Source organism: Copadichromis virginalis, linkage group LG18 (assembly GCF_057382275.1).
Source record: "Copadichromis virginalis isolate Kocher_CV1m ecotype Utaka linkage group LG18, C_Virginalis_male_GT1.1, whole genome shotgun sequence".
Taxonomy (NCBI): Eukaryota; Metazoa; Chordata; class Actinopteri; order Cichliformes; family Cichlidae; genus Copadichromis; species Copadichromis virginalis.
The window spans coordinates 18,722,278-18,739,987 of NC_140635.1; the positions used below are offsets into that span (position 1 = coordinate 18,722,278).

At 37.8% G+C, this 17,710-nt stretch overlaps 1 protein-coding gene across 2 annotated transcripts in view; it reads left to right on the forward strand.

Annotated features, from left to right (window-relative positions):
• LOC146687662 (adenylate cyclase type 1-like) overlaps window positions 1-17,710 on the forward strand; it is a 38,347-nt gene that overhangs the window by 1,934 nt on the left and 18,703 nt on the right. For both annotated transcript variants that reach the window (XM_085438343.1, XM_085438344.1), the window contains exons 2-4: window positions 2,782-2,931; window positions 3,247-3,365; window positions 14,595-14,706. In XM_085438343.1, coding sequence (XP_085294469.1) covers window positions 2,782-2,931; window positions 3,247-3,365; window positions 14,595-14,706 — 381 coding nt within the window. The remainder of the gene's footprint in view (window positions 1-2,781; window positions 2,932-3,246; window positions 3,366-14,594; window positions 14,707-17,710) is intronic.

Consider the following 17,710-nt stretch of genomic DNA (forward strand, 5'->3'; position numbering starts at 1 on the left):
TCATAAGACAAAAAATGTTGAGAATTTGTAGCTTTATCTTGGTGGTATGTAGTGGAAGTGAATGTAACGGTGACTATCAGTTCACATAGTTTTTCTCCCTCTTCCACACAAATTCCATGCGTGTAACACATTTATGATATTTAGTGGTGTTAAGCTACTGTATATTATAGTGTGGTGAAACCAAGACTTCCCTGCAGGCACCCTGATTTAAAAATATATAGTAAAGCAAAACAGTCTACGACTGTTTTCTATGGGATATGATTCAATCCCAAAGGAGCAGGTCAGGAATGAAGAACTAGAGTGACATCCTCCAAGCACCAGAAGTAGGGCAAAGTGGAGGGACAAGCACACACACACATAAACACACACCCACCCACACACAGAGGAAGACCACTTTGACTACTCTACATATGCTTCCGTTAAGAAATAGGGCAAAGTCATGCATGTCATTGCAGAGCCGGAATAGAAATTGGTACACGGCTCTCTGGAAATGTATAGCTTTTGTACCTTTTCCTGTCACAGTCAGACACATATGCTCACATTCCTGGCTGTCATCAGCTGTGGGAAAAGAAGATATGTCACATCAGTCAAAACCTACCAGGGGTATAATGGAACATGTCTGCCTACGTGCAACATATGACACAAATATTGGGCATTTCTTGGAAGTGAAACTGGGATTCTGTCGTTTCATCGTGCTCCCAAATGATGACAGCCTATTTACAGAGCTTTGTTTTCCTGTATGTAGGCTATGCGGTACCTGCATAGCCATGTGAAGGACACTGCTAGCTGTACTACCGGAGATAGCTAATCCATTAAGCTTAGAGATGAGCTGTGTGGCATGACCCTGCACAGTCCAGGCTTGCAACAACCACCCACCTAGGTCCCAAGCACTCAGTCTATGGTTGTGTCTACTTCTACATGAAATACCTTATTACTAAAGCAAGTGTTGACTATAATTTCAAATGCACCTTATTGTAGGGCCTCTTTGGTCTCATCATGCATCAGGTCCTTTTAGTAGCATAATTTATTCATTTTTGGTAGTTTAAATACCATAAAATGTTAAATGGGGTATGGGTTTATAGCCTTACCTGTCTAGATAAAGCTTAGATTACAAAAACAATAAAACTAAAAATAGGTACTTTATTAGACCCCATTGAAAGAAATGACAAAAATATAATTGTAAATAAACTCAGCAATCATTGGCATTTTTACTTATTAACTTATTGCTACTACTATTACTATGAAGTACAACAGCAAAAAAAAAAAAAAAAAAAAAAAAAAAACTAAAGAAAAGGGGAGGAAAAAGCATTGCAAATAAAAACCTTGTATTGTATTCAGTGAATACCTGTATACATCATAATGAGACACCTTGGAATTAATCATGTCGCCGAATAAAAGTTAATGTACTCCTTTTATTTTTTTACTGCATCGTAAAAGTTTGAAGATCTTCATTACTGCCAGTGAATGGGTACAACAGCCGAGAATGAAAGATTTTGTTGCTAGTGCAGTAAGGTCAGTAATGAGCACACTGCGTTTAACACAACAGAGAAGCTCAAGAGTATTTTACACCAATTAACTCTGATGTCCACATTTATTCACTCCGGGCTATAAAGTTACTTGAGCATCGTTTGAACATGCTGATCCTTGCCAACAGTGCTGCCAAGCACAAAGCCAGACTTCTGCTGCCAAAAACAGCGTTCTCAAGGCAATCCGTTATTCGTCGCTCTGGGAAACGTGCCTGTCTGTGGCAGTAAAAGTTTCTTAAAATTTTACAAGAAGTGGATACATCATTTCAAAATATGACAGTGTTTTCATGATGCTTAGTTAAACATATAAGCTATATTTTAATAAAGTATAAGGTGTTTTGGGGTAACATTTCTTAAAGTCAAATAAGCTCCATCACTAAGTTCTACAACAGAAAATACTAAAGGTGAATGAGGATATGAGTTAACATATTTATTTTCATCAATATATTGTGTATTTATTACCTGCAGTGACTGCTTGTTAGTCTACACATCATAGGCAATCGCAGAACTGTGTCAAGTAACTCAGCCAGCCTCAACCAAGCAATAGGAATTATTATATACAGTCATGCTGCTTTGTGTCTATTATAAGAGATGTCACAGATTTTCTCATAGAAAATATTGAATAAAAAATTATATATTTGAAAAATATCCAGGTAAATGAATTAACTGGTATAACACCCTTAAACTGCCATTCAGCCCGTTTAGGGTAGTGAAACTCCAGTTTCAGGTCCTTGAAAGCAGGGGTAACAAAACCTGGCAAACATCCACATGTATACATGTAGTTATATGAATGCCATGGATACTTTAATCAGTGTAGTGTATAGGCTGCTTGTTTTTATTTATTGTTATTCAGCTTTGATTTTAAGCATTATGATATGGGTTTTTTTTAACCATTAGCGTTGACTATATACACATCTGTTCATGCAGCTTAGTGTTATAGTTCTGTGCTTGCCCCTTTTAAATAAAGTAAGAAATTGAAATAAATTACTTCCTGTGCTGCATTGTGCATCAATGCACACAAACAAATGCACAAAGATGCCAAATGACAAAACATATTTTACATTAGAATATTTACCATACATCCAATATATGGAAATATACATGAAAATACATTTTTCATTGATCATAACAACACACGTATAAATATTTGATCTAACTAAAGTGATGTAAATATTTCCTAATGGTTTCTTAAATATTTGGTCTTCAACAATGTACCAGAGAAGTAATAGTGTGTAATGTGTGTGTGTTTTTGCAGTTGGTTGCCAACACAGTACTGTTCACCAGTGTCAACCTGTCAGGGCTGTTTGTACGCATCCTAACAGAACGAGCCCAGAGGAAGGCCTTCCTGCAGGCTCGCAACTGCATCGAAGAAAGACTCCGCATGGAGGATGAGAACGAAAAACAGGTATAGACACCTTTTTTGCTGCACAAACTATGTGTAAAATTGGATGTCTACCCCCACCGCCCCATGCCTCAAGTCATTTTGCCACATTATTCATTTCTGTTAGATTTCATGCCTTTTTGTCTAGCGCATTTCTTATCACTGCCAACACTTTGCCCTATGATAACTTTGCCGCTTTCGACTGTATAAGTGACTTACTTTATCTTTTTTCCCCTCTCTTGCTCTGTTTCTCACACACAAATGTACACACACACACACACACACACACACACACACACACACACACACACACACACACACACACACTCATATTCTCAGGAGCGCCTGCTAATGAGTCTGTTGCCCAGGAATGTAGCTATGGAGATGAAGGAGGATTTCCTGAAGCCCCCAGAAAGGATCTTTCACAAAATCTATATCCAGCGTCATGACAATGTCAGGTAGGACCCTATCATCAAGGCAACACTGCTGTGAACTTTTCCTAGAGACATTTGTGAATTAAATAAAGCCTTTCCATTTTAAAACAGTCATTTAGAGATTAGTATACTCATAAGAGATTCAGTGCTAAGAAAAACTAAATAATGTCCAGAGGAACAACTATAGAATGTTGGGGTGGTGTTTATGTTTACACTGAAGCCTTACTTGTATTTTTTACAGTTTTTTCTGAATGCTTAAACCCTAACTGTGATTCCTGTAGCACAATCTCTAAAACTATTCAGACTTATAGCAAAACCACTCACTGAGTTTGCAAAACTAAAAGCACAAAAACTGCTTTGCACTCAGTTTGCAATTTTGTAACACACACTTTGCAAAACTGTAGGCACAATTCACTGCACAACACTCAATTACCAAATTTCCAACACACTCCTAGCAAAAGTATACACATGTATGGCTATCATTAACACTAATTTGCCAACTGTCTGGCACACTTTCACATGTGAAAACTTTTTTAGATAATTCGTTCACTTTGCAATCTGCCTAAGCACTATAATACAGGTAAGCTGTGTGTGCGGAGTACAATGGAGGGAGCAGAAAGAGTGAGAAGAAGAGGAGGCCAAGGAAGAGGACGTGGAGGTGAAGAAGTAGGATGAAGAGGACGACAAGGACAAGGAGGAGCAAGAGGAAGACGAGGAGGGGGGAGAGGAAGATGAGGAGGGGGGAGAGGAAAATGAGGAGGGGGGAGAGGAAGGGTAGGAAGAGTAAGAAATAGAATTACTGATGACATCAGAGCTACAATAGTGGACCATGTAATCAACCGTGGAGTGACCCTGAGGGTAGCTGGCCAACGGGTCCAGCCTAACTCGAGCCGCTACACTGTAGCAAGCACCATAAGGACATCTTGAAATGAGAATCGGTTAGTTGTGTGCTTAGTAGATGATGGCTTGTGTGTACTGTTTGATACGGAAACACCACTTTTACGAAGGTGTGAAGAGTTAGTCTAGCTGTGTTTGCTTTTGCAAGAGAACTACAATGTTTTGATGATTGGGTGACAGGTTTTCTTATTTGTGTGAAGAGTTTTGCAAAATTAGCCAATAGTTACAAAAAATGTGCTTAAGCAATCAGAAAAAACTGTAAATTGTCCAGGTAACACTGATGGCCTGGAAAAAGATTATGTTGCACTTTCTACTAAAAAGTTCCAAGCACTCATTCAAACAGTTCTGTTTGTGATATTTATTATATTACTGCATTTTTACATATGGCTGATGTGTTCACATCACTAAGGAGCATTTTAGTGTTCCAGCCTGTTGCTGCTTTCACAGCTTCATATGCTGGATAACTTAATCTGAAGTAACTAATTATATTTTAATGCAGAAATCTATAAAGTAACTATAACTCCTTCTAAATGTAATAATTCCCTTTGAAGTATGAAATTAATTTACATTTTATTTACGTAAATTTTCTTTTAAATAATCTGATTATTTTGTTAAGCGCGGTGCTTGGATATTATTTATTATATATAACTTCTTCCCTTTTCTTCCTCACTTTGTAGTTAGTTATGTCTGACCTTTAACCTTTGATTAGAAATGACTAAATATGTGTGTTTGAGAGTATGATTTTCACTGCTTCATTCTGTGGGGGGGAAAAAACAAAAACTTGATGTTCTGCATTCTCATTTTCATTACCCATTTTGGTATGCCTCGGTAACTGTTTTGCTACCTTTCCCATTTCATGCTCTAGCATTTCCTTGTTACCGTTTCTTATCTTTTTCACTTCCTCCTTTCCTCTGTGTTCTCAGAGCAGCAGGGAGGCTTGAGGAGGAGAGTTTGCTTAGCCTTAGGATTAAGTTGCTACAGGGGATTAAATGCAATGGAGACCAAATTCTTGTTGCATAACACTTTGCCAGTGTGTGTGTGTTTGCTTTTGTGTGTTTGCTTTTGTGTGTGTGTGTGTGTGTGTGTGTGTGTGTGTGTGTGTGTGTGTGTGTGTGTGTGTGTGTGTGCTTTTGTGTGTGCTTTTGTGTGTGTGTGCTGGTTAAATATGGACAGATCTCAGTGGAGCTCTGCTGATTGCTTTTGTGCCTTGAACTTCTTCAGATAGCTCCACCCTTTGAGAGTGATCTGGACTGGATGCAGGCATGATTTATGTGATTTGGAGGGCTGTAATTAGAAACTAAACTGTGTGCAGCACAGTTTATGCAGTTTTATTTATTATGTTTTGAGACTGTGGCTAGTATCTTATTAAAACTAAGCCAGAGGGATATTGTAGTAATAGTCTTCAGCCAACCTGTGACCCTGAATTGATAAGCTGTTAGAAAAACGGATGGACGGACGGATGAATGTTTGGATATTGTAGTTATCAGCTACTAAAAAAGAATATATTTAAGTGTTATTTAACACAATACAAATTGTATTATAGAACCATACAGGTATACATTTGCAGTGAGTACAGTATACACAAACAGAAAATTAACTTACATAAACTTACAGTAATTCACTTTTTTTTTCAAGGTCAGTGATTTGTCAAGTCATTTTAATAAATTACCCTTTTTATTTTTATTTAGTGATAAATTATGATCAGAAATTAATACTGCCTACCTCTGGATCAAAGAGCCATCAGATTTATTAGGATTTAGCACTTAATTAAATATTTCTACCACTCTTTGTTTTTCCATATATAACATTTCCATAGAGTTGACATTTCCTTTATCCTTCCTGTATGGAGGATCAAAAGTGCCAAAATGAAACCAACAAATACATCTTTGGATAGTTTATCAAATGTGTCATGAATCAAAGTTATAAACAGGTAATTTATTAACACACAGTTAATTAGATATATAACTTAATTAATGAAAACATAAATTCATCATAATTTAGAACATATTTATTTATTTTACTATTGAATTAATTATTATTTAATGGTTCCTGATCAACAGACCTTAACATCTGATTAGCTATCCTGCAAGTCAAGACAAATCGTTCGCAGATAAATGATACATGCAGTATCACAGTCAGTTGGTGGTGGTGTGGATTTAAGACAGACAGGTATCCCAGAATGCTTATAAACCTAAAAATCACAATGGTGGAGGAAAACACCCCAAACTGTAAGTAAAATATGAAATACTGTTTCTGTGTCCATCTACAAGAGAAAAAAGAAGATAATTATATCTGCATTCATTTTTCATTCATTATTTGTCACTGAGAAGTAAGAGTTATGTATACATTGAGAGATTTGCCAAATAGTCTGTTGAATTATCATCAATATTTAAGGAACTAGTATACAGCTTTTACCAACCTTTCCCAAATCAGCCCATTGTTTAAAAAAAATCACATAAATGGGCCTTTTATGAGCATTTATGATCAAATGTATTTTAAAACAACAAAGGTAATTAAGACTGTTGTGCTATTTTTATTGTAAATATTAATCGTAAGGGTAAAAAGACAGTAAAGGACAGAGTTAAAACGAACTGTTGTTATCAAGTGCACTGCTGTCTCACTGTAAGCTGTGCTTTTCCATCCAACCATCCCATCTAACCCTAAGTGTACTTACCAAGCAAGTATGCAACTCCAAACTCCGTATTTGGAACTAAGAAGGACCAACTGAAAGAATCGACTACGGACCAAAGTAACGGTTCTAGCTTTGGCCGGATTTGCCCCACACCCTGGCTTTGAGGTTGACAGATACAATAAATACATGATGCACTGCACTGCAGGAACTATGGAATAATTAATTAAATACTGAAATGTTTAAATATGTTTAAAATGAAATTAATTGATAATCAAATTAATTAATGATACATTGAATCAATTAATTATGTACATAATAATTTATATATCAATTTATATATCATTTAATTGTAATTCTTAATTCATTTAAGTCATGATTTAACAGTTTACTTATTTATTTTATTTTGGCACTTTTAAGCTTCCAGATTTCCTCACCCCAAACACACACACACACACACACACACACACACACACACACACACACACACACACACACAGATACTGTTTATACAAAATCCTTATTAAGACAAATGTTCACCAGTAAACTTACTGTATCCAGTTTCATCTGACATTATAACTAATGATTCTTAGAAAAACAGCACGTGAGAAGAATCCAGGGAACATTGTGTTGCAATAAATGGCTTTGCTGTAAGATGACTTTTAAGGTCACCAATTAGAAGTTTTTGATGATGTGAAGTTTGAAGGTGCTCACTCACACTGAAGAAACTACAGTTTATTATTGCAAAATTTGTTGTAAGCATATTTCCCACTCCTCTGGGTTCACCCCTTTATTGGTCCAGCATCAGCACATCCACTGCCCACATGCTGTATCTCCAGATGGACCCATCCAAAATTAAACCTTGAGTTTTCACTTGGCTAGTGGCTTCCACTTTGTGATTAAATTGATATCACGTCATGCCATAAAGCAGTAATGACTCCCACAGGGAGAAATAAGAGATTAGCATCATTAGGGCAATAATTTTCTTCAAATATGTGCCATTGGAGAGAAAATGATGAAAGAGTATGTGAGAAGGATTGGATTACACAATCTTACATATAAAAGTTGCAGTTACCACCAGAGATGGGCAGTAACGCATTACTTGTAACGCGTTACTGTAATCTGATTACTTTTTTCAAGTAACGAGTAAAGTAAGGGATTACTATTGCAAAAACGGTAATTAGATTACCGTTACTTTCCCGTAGGAACGCTGCGTTACTGCGTTACTAAAACCGTGATTTTTTGCATGAATGTCTCACGACAGTGACGTAAGCGAGTGCGCCGTTAGTGACAACAGCTGTGTGGAGATCAACAATGGATCACATATCGATTGTGGGAGAGAGTATGAGCGTGCAGCGTTTAAAGCGTGGAAGTACTGACCTTACTTTGAGTTTGATTCCATAAAAAGTGACAAAAACATTAATGTCCGTTGTGCGTGGGAAGAAAACTTCTTTTTACAGCGAAAAAAATCCCTAAACAAGCACCGAGTCCGCAACGACGTAATGGGAAATTCACAGAGAAACTCGCGGATTCTTCAACTGACCGCAGCACACCTGCACCAGGGTAAACCTCCGCCTACCTCAGTCCTGCTTTACAGGTGAAAATAGAGCAAAAGGACCGCTGAGTCTTTAACTTTATTTATTTTCTGCTGTGTTTTACTTGCATCTATTTGAAAGACTGAGTGTAAACACAAAAAATATTTTATTTTATGTGCTGGAATGTGCAGAAAATAGGTTTAAATGTTAAACTAATTTATTCAAGTCGGAGAATGTTGCATATAATTAAATTTTTGCTTGATGCATAAAGTTAAAAGATTAAAACTGATAAAACAAGTTAAAAAAAAAGAGACTTTTCCATTCGAATCAATCAAATCAAATCAAAGCACTTTTATTGTCACATCACATGTGCAGGTACATTGGTACAGTACATGTGAGTGAAATTCTTGTGTGCGAGCTTCACAAGCAACAGAGTTGTGCAAAATACAATAATGTAAACCAGCAAAATACAAGAATGGCTACATCTGAAACTAATAAATATATGTACAATATATAATAGTATATGCATTTCTGGATGTGTATACTAAATATTTTTCTACGTGTGTGTGTGTGTGTGTGTATACACAAATTAAATAGAGTAAACAATAAATAAAATATATAAAAATATACAGAGTTGAGACATGTGCAAAACAGTGGCATTACTGTACAGTATGGAGTGCATAATGTTAAAGTTCCAGTAGTGAAGCTGAGGTGTCTATGACGTGTTCAGCAGTCTGATGGCCTGGTGGAAGAAGCTGTCTCTCAGTCTGCTGGTACGGGACCGGATGCTGCAGAACCTCCTTCCTGATGGAAGTAGTCTGAACAGTTTATGGCTGGGGTGACTGGAGTCCTTGATGATCCTCCCCGCTTTCCTCAGGCACCGCTTCCTGTAGATGTCTTGGAGGGAGGGAAGCTCACCTCCAATTATCCGTTCAGAGCACCGCACTACTCGCTGGAGAGCTTTGCAGTTGTAGGCGGTGCTGTTGCCATACCAGGTGGTGATGCATCCAGTGAGGATGCTCTCAATGGCACAGTGATAGAAGGTCCTGAGGATGCGGGGGCTCATGCCGAATCTTTTCAGTCTCCTGAGAAACTGTTTTGTTTGTGTGTTCTGACCACGTAAGATCCTCAGCCAGATGTACACCAAGAAACCGGAAGCTGCTCACTCTCTCCACAGCAGCGCCGTTGATGGTGATGGGGGTGTGTACTTCTCTGCACCTCCGGAAGTCCACTATCAACTCGTTTGTCTTTGCGACGTTGAGGGTGAGATGGTTGTCTTGACACCAGTGGGTCAGGGCGCTGACCTCCTCCCTGTAAGCCGTCTCATCACCATTGGTGATTCGATTACATTTTGTATGATGGATTATGCAGAAAAAGTAGAATTGGGCTGAAAGATCTATCACTTTATCACCTCTTCAGGTTGTAAATTGTGTTTTTAAAAAGTAACTAAGTAACTAAGTAATTAATTACTTTTGAAAATAAGTAATCAGTAAGGTAACGGGATTACTTTTTTGGGGAAGTAATCAGTAATTAGTTACTGATTACTTTTTTCAAGTAACTTGACCAACACTGGTTACCACAGGAGTAATTTTTTGTAACTTGCTTATTTAGGTTAATTTTAGCACTTTGCACTGAGTCAATGTGATGTGGTTCTGTAGGTTTTGGCAAAAGAGAGTTATAGCTGTTGATGGACATTTAAAATCAGACAGTTTGCAACCCAGGAGTAGCTAGCTAATTTAAAACTGAATGCGTTCAAAATGTCAAAACTTAACAAATATTTGGCAACATGTAGTGGTCCAATAATTACAGAACATATGTATGTTGTGACTGTAGCGTCTTTCAGTACAAATTCATACATTTCGTACACTGAGACTAAATGTATGTCATGTATTGTAGATATATTACAAAAAAAAGAGATCTAAATCAGGATGTCTTCTGATTAGAATTCAATAAATTGATCCCCAGCTCCTCCAATCTGCATGCAGAAGTACCCTTAGGCAAGATAGTGAATAAAAAAAATGCTGCAGCTACATAGATAAAAAAAAAATGTGATACTTAAAAAGTGCACAAAATAAAGGACTGTGTTAATGCATCTTTGTGTGTGTGAATGAATGTGGTTTGTTTTGCTTACTCAATAATACCAGCCCATTTACCACATATATTTAGATTTTTCTTTTGATTTAGGTTGCTTGTCCATACAGATGTACAAGGGTTACAAACGTCAGTGTAATTATCCTAGTTAATACATAATTAGATTTACGTGCCTTTATGATGTGCTAAATGGAACACGTTCCTCACATTTTTCTGAACTGAGTATGCAGTTCCTCGTGCAAACAACATTTAGCTTATTCTAACTGCACCATCATATCTTTAACCGCAGTACACGTTAGCAATATATTAGATATTAGCAAATATCTTTATATCAGTAATGTTGTATGGTTTTATATCTGTATTGTTTGTTGCCTATAAAAAGGTCTAGCATTCTGATTTAAGCACTTTTCTGTCTTGTTTTTACAAGTAAGTGCACTGTGTCCTAAATGACCTGGACTTTGAACAGAACACAGGATTCATGCTCTGTGCATCAGTGCATGTGAGTGTTAAGATAATGGTGTGTGTGTGTGTGTGTGTGTGTGTGTGTGTGTGTGTGTTTCTGGTTGAAAGAAGGTAAAAATAAATAAATAAGTGACTGTAGCCAAGGATCACATGAGGTTATGAGTCATTAGGACTATGCAATCAATGGGATGCATGGCTGATTCATGCACAGACACTCATAGGGGCCACAGTGATAGATTCTTCATATGTCCTTATATTTTTTCAGGAAACATATGTGTGTGTTTTGAATATTAATTACCATAACAAGGACCATCTAAATAAAAGGGTACTGAAAGCAAGGAGACGTGTGCTCCAGGCAGACAGTTTAAAAATAATTAGCATTTTTGTGTACTCAGCCTCCGCTTCTAATACTCATTAGTGCATGTGTAAAGATGCTCGTAAGTGAGTGATGATCATGATAATAATAGCGTGTTTTGCAGCCTCTCTGTCACTCAACTGTTCTGTTCCACTTGTTTTTGTGGTGTCGTTTAAATTGAAACAATAGTGACTTAAAGGTTTAAAAAGCAGGTCACTGAATCAAGTGAGAATTCGAATCCTTGAGTAAAGTGTTGATTTTCACTCAGCTTTTCTACATTTCACTCCTCTGAAGGCGGCAAAAATGAAAGGAATAAAGGTGAAAATTCTTGCAAACAACTTAACTTTTAAGTGTTATTCAAAACTACTTGCATGAAAAATTACAACAGTTTTGGCTTGGAACTGAGCTCAAGTATCAAACAAAATTAGCTGTGTTAAGTTGAGGAATTAAATAAGTGGGCATGTGTTGTGTAGGCTGATCACTCTAAATCAATTTGGTTCTTCTCCACCTTTTTCTTCAGCTGTTCTGTAATTCACTGCAAAAATTCCTCTGCTGGAAACACCTTTCCATTCATCAAAATTTGGCCTATAACTTCACTAATCCCTTTATCTTTGAGCTACCCTTGACTCCGTCCTTTCTCATATGTGGCACACAGCAGGAAATATTCAGTGGTTTCAGTGGGTGCGCTCTTGCTAGAGGTGAATGCATAGTTATGTTATACATCATGTCATGTTAGTTTTTTTTTTATCACATCTGAACAGTTCAGCATAGAAGAATTCTGTATATATATATATATATATATATATATATATATATATAATCATAGTTGATGCATGAACATTTTAAAAGTAGTGAAGAGATGGGAGAAACACCCTTCACTGCATAGTTTGTCCACTAGAGGGCTTTCTGCAAATTACCTATTGGCTATGTATGTATTTGGAAATTCACAAACACAACAATCAGCTAGTCATTTGCCTTTATTAGGCAAATATCATAATAAAAACATGTTTTATATCCAAATTTGTGCCAACACACTTGACTGGGAAATGAATCAAGCATAGCATTCAACTTATTTATGTTCAGCCATGTTAGTAAATGACAAGAAAAAATAATCATGTCTTCTACTATTTTGTTCTTCCTTTTTGTAAAACAGAAAAGCTGAAAATTCGTGGATCACAACAATCATTATATTTTAGCATTAGCATCTACTGTAACCAGTAGATATTTATTCTAATGTGATTACAAATCTAGAATAAATGTAACTGATACTCTAACCTGCACTTTGCTCAGTTTAGTTCTCTTTAGAGTTTTAGTCCATTCAAGTTGAAGTGTTTACACTAACATGGTATTTAACATTGCAAGTATTTGTCAGCCCCAGATGGTTGCCAATTAAAACAGTAACACAAACTGAGTCCGCTGCCCCTCATTATGGTGACATCTGTGAGACAGCAAGATGACATTTAGCAGCTCTCTTCTCTCAGAGATCCAGCACTCTGTCACTTTGTGAAAACTCAAGCCTACATGAAAGCAACAGTCTGCCATCAGTATGAGATGCAGACATGCTGGTTGTTCGGGACAGTTAGTATTTGGTGACTGATCGAGTTCACACTCTTCACTGCCACATAGAACTCATTGCGAACACTTTTCATCACAGAGTTCTTTGGGGTATCTGCTCAAGCTGTATTAAAGTATTAATGTGCACAACAGGATGTTAAACTCTTCACACTTTTGGAAAACAAAAATATAATCTGAAATAATTCTATGTCAGTTCTCTGACAGGGGACGTTTTGCCTATACACACAGGATGGACCTACCATTTGAACTACTATAGTGTTAATACAGAATATTTTGCGTTTTTTCTTTTTTAACCAAAGGGGCAGCAGGGCTGGTTTTAACCTGAACCATCCATCTAAACCATCAGGCTACTAAGCTTGTATCTCACTTACAAAGTCAAAACAAGTAGGTCTATGCTAACTACCTTACACTATGGAAATAAGTGCTATCTTTCATGATTCCTCTCACATTTTACCTGTTCAGTGTTATTATTGTCCAGGATTAGATAAAGACTGGGCCAGCTAAGTAAAGTAAGCTGTCTCTCTTTTCTGGGTCCAGTTGTGATGCCAAAAATCAGGATTAGACTACTCGATGATTAAAACACAGGTGGAATTATAGTTGTGGTTAGGTCGCAAACCACGCAAAGGGCAGAAAAAGCAACGACTGACATTATTAGTCTCGCCCGGGCTCACTGGTTTTCAGACTGTATCTGGCATGCATTAATTCAAATGCAAAAAAGAAATTTCACCCCCACCAAGCAAGTTTTTTTAATAAATTGGCAAACAATAAAAATGAGTTTAGAATGGAGTGTTTTTGTGAAATAAAATTTAAATAGCATCAAAAAAACCTCTGGGCCTCTAATCCACTGGCACTATAACTCACTAGGTGACCTCTATGACACTCTATTATGTGGTCTGGCCAGTCATGGGGTGAGAGGCAGGAAATGCCTTGGATAGGTGGACAACACAGGGAGACAGACAGCCATTAAAGATCCAATTCACACTCGACAGAATCACAAAAAAGAAAAAAAGTCAGGCACAGGGAGAACAAACAAACTGCACACAGAAAGGCATCACCCTAATAACATAATATTGATATAATAATTTGTATTTGATTTCTTTAGAAAACTGTTTAAATCTGATTCACATTTTGAATAAAATCCACACAAAAACACCCAAATGTGTTTTCAGCATACATTTAAAATGAGCTACTGAATCAGCTGACCTCAGGAAGGTTATTCCAATTCACTGACAATGCCAGAAGAGCAAGTGAAACTTAGATGGCTTATTTTGGGTAAAACAAATGCCAGACATGTCAGTTCAGGCACATTCAGTCCTATATGCAGCCTGTCAAAAGGGAATACCAGTACTCTTGATGGCTGCATTATATCCTAGAATGTCTCCTCTGTGATCCTCGTGAGAATGCTCTTGCTTCTATTTTGAGTGGCTCTGCTTGACTGCGCTGCCAGTCAGTTAGAGAATGGGGCAGGCTCTCTCTCTCTATTTATCTATCTATGTATCTATCTATCTCTGTATATCTATCTAGACTTAATTAATTTAAATGTTGCTTGCATCATTCCAAAGCAATACTCAAACTGATTTTAAAAAGTCATTTTAAGCACATTTCTTGCAGCTAATCTGACCAGGCTATTATTCTTGTTTCATTGATGCAGTTTGCTGTGATTAATTTCCTACATTGACTCAGATTGTTCTTTCCTTTGTCTTTTACAGCATCCTGTTTGCAGATATTGTTGGCTTCACCAGCCTGGCCTCTCAGTGTACAGCCCAGGAACTGGTTAAACTATTAAATGAACTGTTTGGAAAATTTGATGAGCTTGCCACGGTGAGTCAGTCTCCCTTCCTTGAAGACATATCCCTCACTTGCAGCCACTGTTGACATTGTTACAAAGTGGCTTTTTCTCTGTGTGCACACTTTCGCCGCAACACGACACAACTATAGTGTATTGTTGTGAGCATGTGGGGTTTTTGTGCGTATGTGTGTGTGTGTGTGTGTAATGCTTTGGCCACAAGCTGTTGGCACATTCCACTAGCTTAGCATGATGTCACTATGAATATTGGAAGCCCATATGATGCTTAATATGATTATCCAGTGCTTCATTTTGAGGAAGAGTTGACAGACCTCTTTAATCTGAGCCAGATTTACCCAGGGCTAAATCTTGCATCCTCTCTGGTTGTTTGAATGAACAAAATGAATGATTTTAAGAGCAAAGTTGTACTGGCCACAGTTGCTCTTGGTTTGCATGTGAAAAAGGTTTCAGCCAACCCATCTGTCGATATTTCACTCTTTTTGATTTTGGTGCTGAAAATCCGCTCGGCTTTTGTCATTAAGTTTTACTGCCACAGTTAATCTATTTGCTTTTCTATTTGACACCATCAGCACAAAATCTTTTAATCAAAACACTGTGCATACTCTGAACACATGCTTCCAAAAAGGTATGATATCACCCCATCACCTGTCATGTAAATTTGGTTAAAAATACTGGATGTTTGGTGAGGAGGTTGAGCCCCTGCAGATCACCCTGCCACAACCTTAGTAACATATAATCTGGCCTCTGTTACTTACACTAGCCACATACCCTTGTCAAATCCATTAATCCACGGGATTACAACCAACCCCTTTTTTGCTTTCATAGAAGGTTTTACTTGGCTGTGTTGAGAGCTTGTATTTTTAACTTGTTTGTTTACAGATTTAAATTTAGAACTGCCTAAAACGAGAGCTCCATGCATTTGACATATTGTCAAATAAATGTCATCGCCTTTCTAATTAATCTGTGTTCAGTTAGTTTCCCTTATTATTGTTGGTTTGAATTTCTGTTTTCATCCCATGGAAAGTTGCTGTTACTCTGCTATTTTATTAACAAAGTGATTCCTTGTTCTAAAACATACCAACTTGAAACGACGTGGCAGATACATTTTCATCACCCACAGATTTTTGGCTAGAAGACGTTTTTTCTACATTCTATATCTAGAAGATGCCAGTTTTATTGCTGTTGTGAGTTTTGCTGTCTCACTCATTTACTTACAAATAACGTGAATGGGCTGATCATCTTTCGGCCACTTCCTGGGAGCCTCATGTTACACCGAAAGGTTGTCCCCAGCCACGAAGCTTGTCATCAAATGCCCTGACCCAAAACCTCGCTCGTATTGATCGACTTTGGCAGGAAGTGGCAAAGCCAGTGACTCATAGCTGTGGTCACTGTGGGCACGCAGACTCCTCTTGCTCCATACGAAGAGCGGGCGATGCCACATGGCCACCAGGCATCATCTCATAATACCATTCCAGCACCATCCCCACACCACCTGTCCACGCTTTGGACTTGTCAAGCTGCACGGGAAGTGGGCCAGGAACACAGCGTTCTCCTAAAGTGCTGTGGATGTAGCAGACCAAGTCTTCTCTCTTCTCTCAAAAATTCTCAACACAAACGGAAATAAGGCATCAAATCTGAAGCACGCTTTATGAGAATGCCTATACTAACTGTAGTTTCATCTCCTTTTAACCAGAGGGAGCTTGGGAGTCTGAATTTTTATACCACATAAGCATTAGAGTGAAAGAAATACAATAAAATTTCAGCATGTCAGCTCTTTCACCACTTTTGAACTATGTCTTAAGATTATTTAGGACTAACATATACAGAAGTAATGGGATATCTCTGCTAGAAAGAGAGTGTAATTAAAGACGATAGTGGTGAGAATTGTTTTCTCAGAAAACGTGATAGGGAGTGGCACGCCTGTTTGGTGCTTTCATTGGTGCATCACCATGAAAAAAAAATTACATAAAAAAATTACATTAAGCATCGATTTGCTTCCACTTGTCTAATTCAGGGCGGTGGTCTGGCTGGAGCCCATCCCACCTGTCGCAGGTTGATGGGTGGGGTGCACACAGGACTGGTCACCGTTCTGCAGGGGTAGTGCATAGAAATACACAACCATTCAAGATCCACTTCACACTTAGGTCCAATTTGGATTTACCAACATGTTTTTAGATTGTGGGCAGAAGTCATAGTCCCTGGAGAGAACCCACACAGACATGGGGAAGAACATGCACAACGAGAGCCCCCGGCCAGCTGCTCGATGATGAATTAAATGTCAAAATTGATCATTTAATTTTTTTAAACAACTGGAGGCTATACTCTTTAGTGTAATTTGATTGGGATGGACTTTTATATGTATGTCTGTCGATATCAAAGGTGGACGTACCTACCATGAATCACCCATTAGTTTCTGAAGTTTTGTTTTGAACCCTTTGAAGCCATCTTGGTTTCAAAAAACCAGGTGTGACAAAAAAAGTCTGACTGTCAAAGTGGTTTCATTCATTGGATTATGACCTGTCAATCACAATTCACTAGCTAGCGAGCACACCACAGGAAATCCTCCATTTTAAAACACAGTATGGTCAGTATTTACAAAATAAACTTTTGTTTTTATTCAGTATTACCTAAAAAGACTGACTGAGCCCATTAACTCATCCGGAAAGTGTTTACAGAGGTTAAGACAGAAACCTATAGCCTTCTATAGAACCAGAAGTCTTTTTGAAACCACAGCTATCGCCACCTGGTGGTCCAGAATGCAGGTTTAAGGCACAGGTTGACCACAGTGGCATTAATTTTTCTTGATGCTCGCTTCTTGCTGGATAAAGGGTGACGAGAACAGTGAGGCTGAACAAAAACATAAAGGAGAAAATCCGAATGTGAGGCCTAATAATGCCAAGACACCGGTGACAGTTTTCTCTGAGTCTACAACCAACACCTATAACTGTGACAGTGGTCTGGGTCCCTTCATACTGTACCAAGGGCTGCATGTAAATAAGCACTGCCCAGATGGTAAGA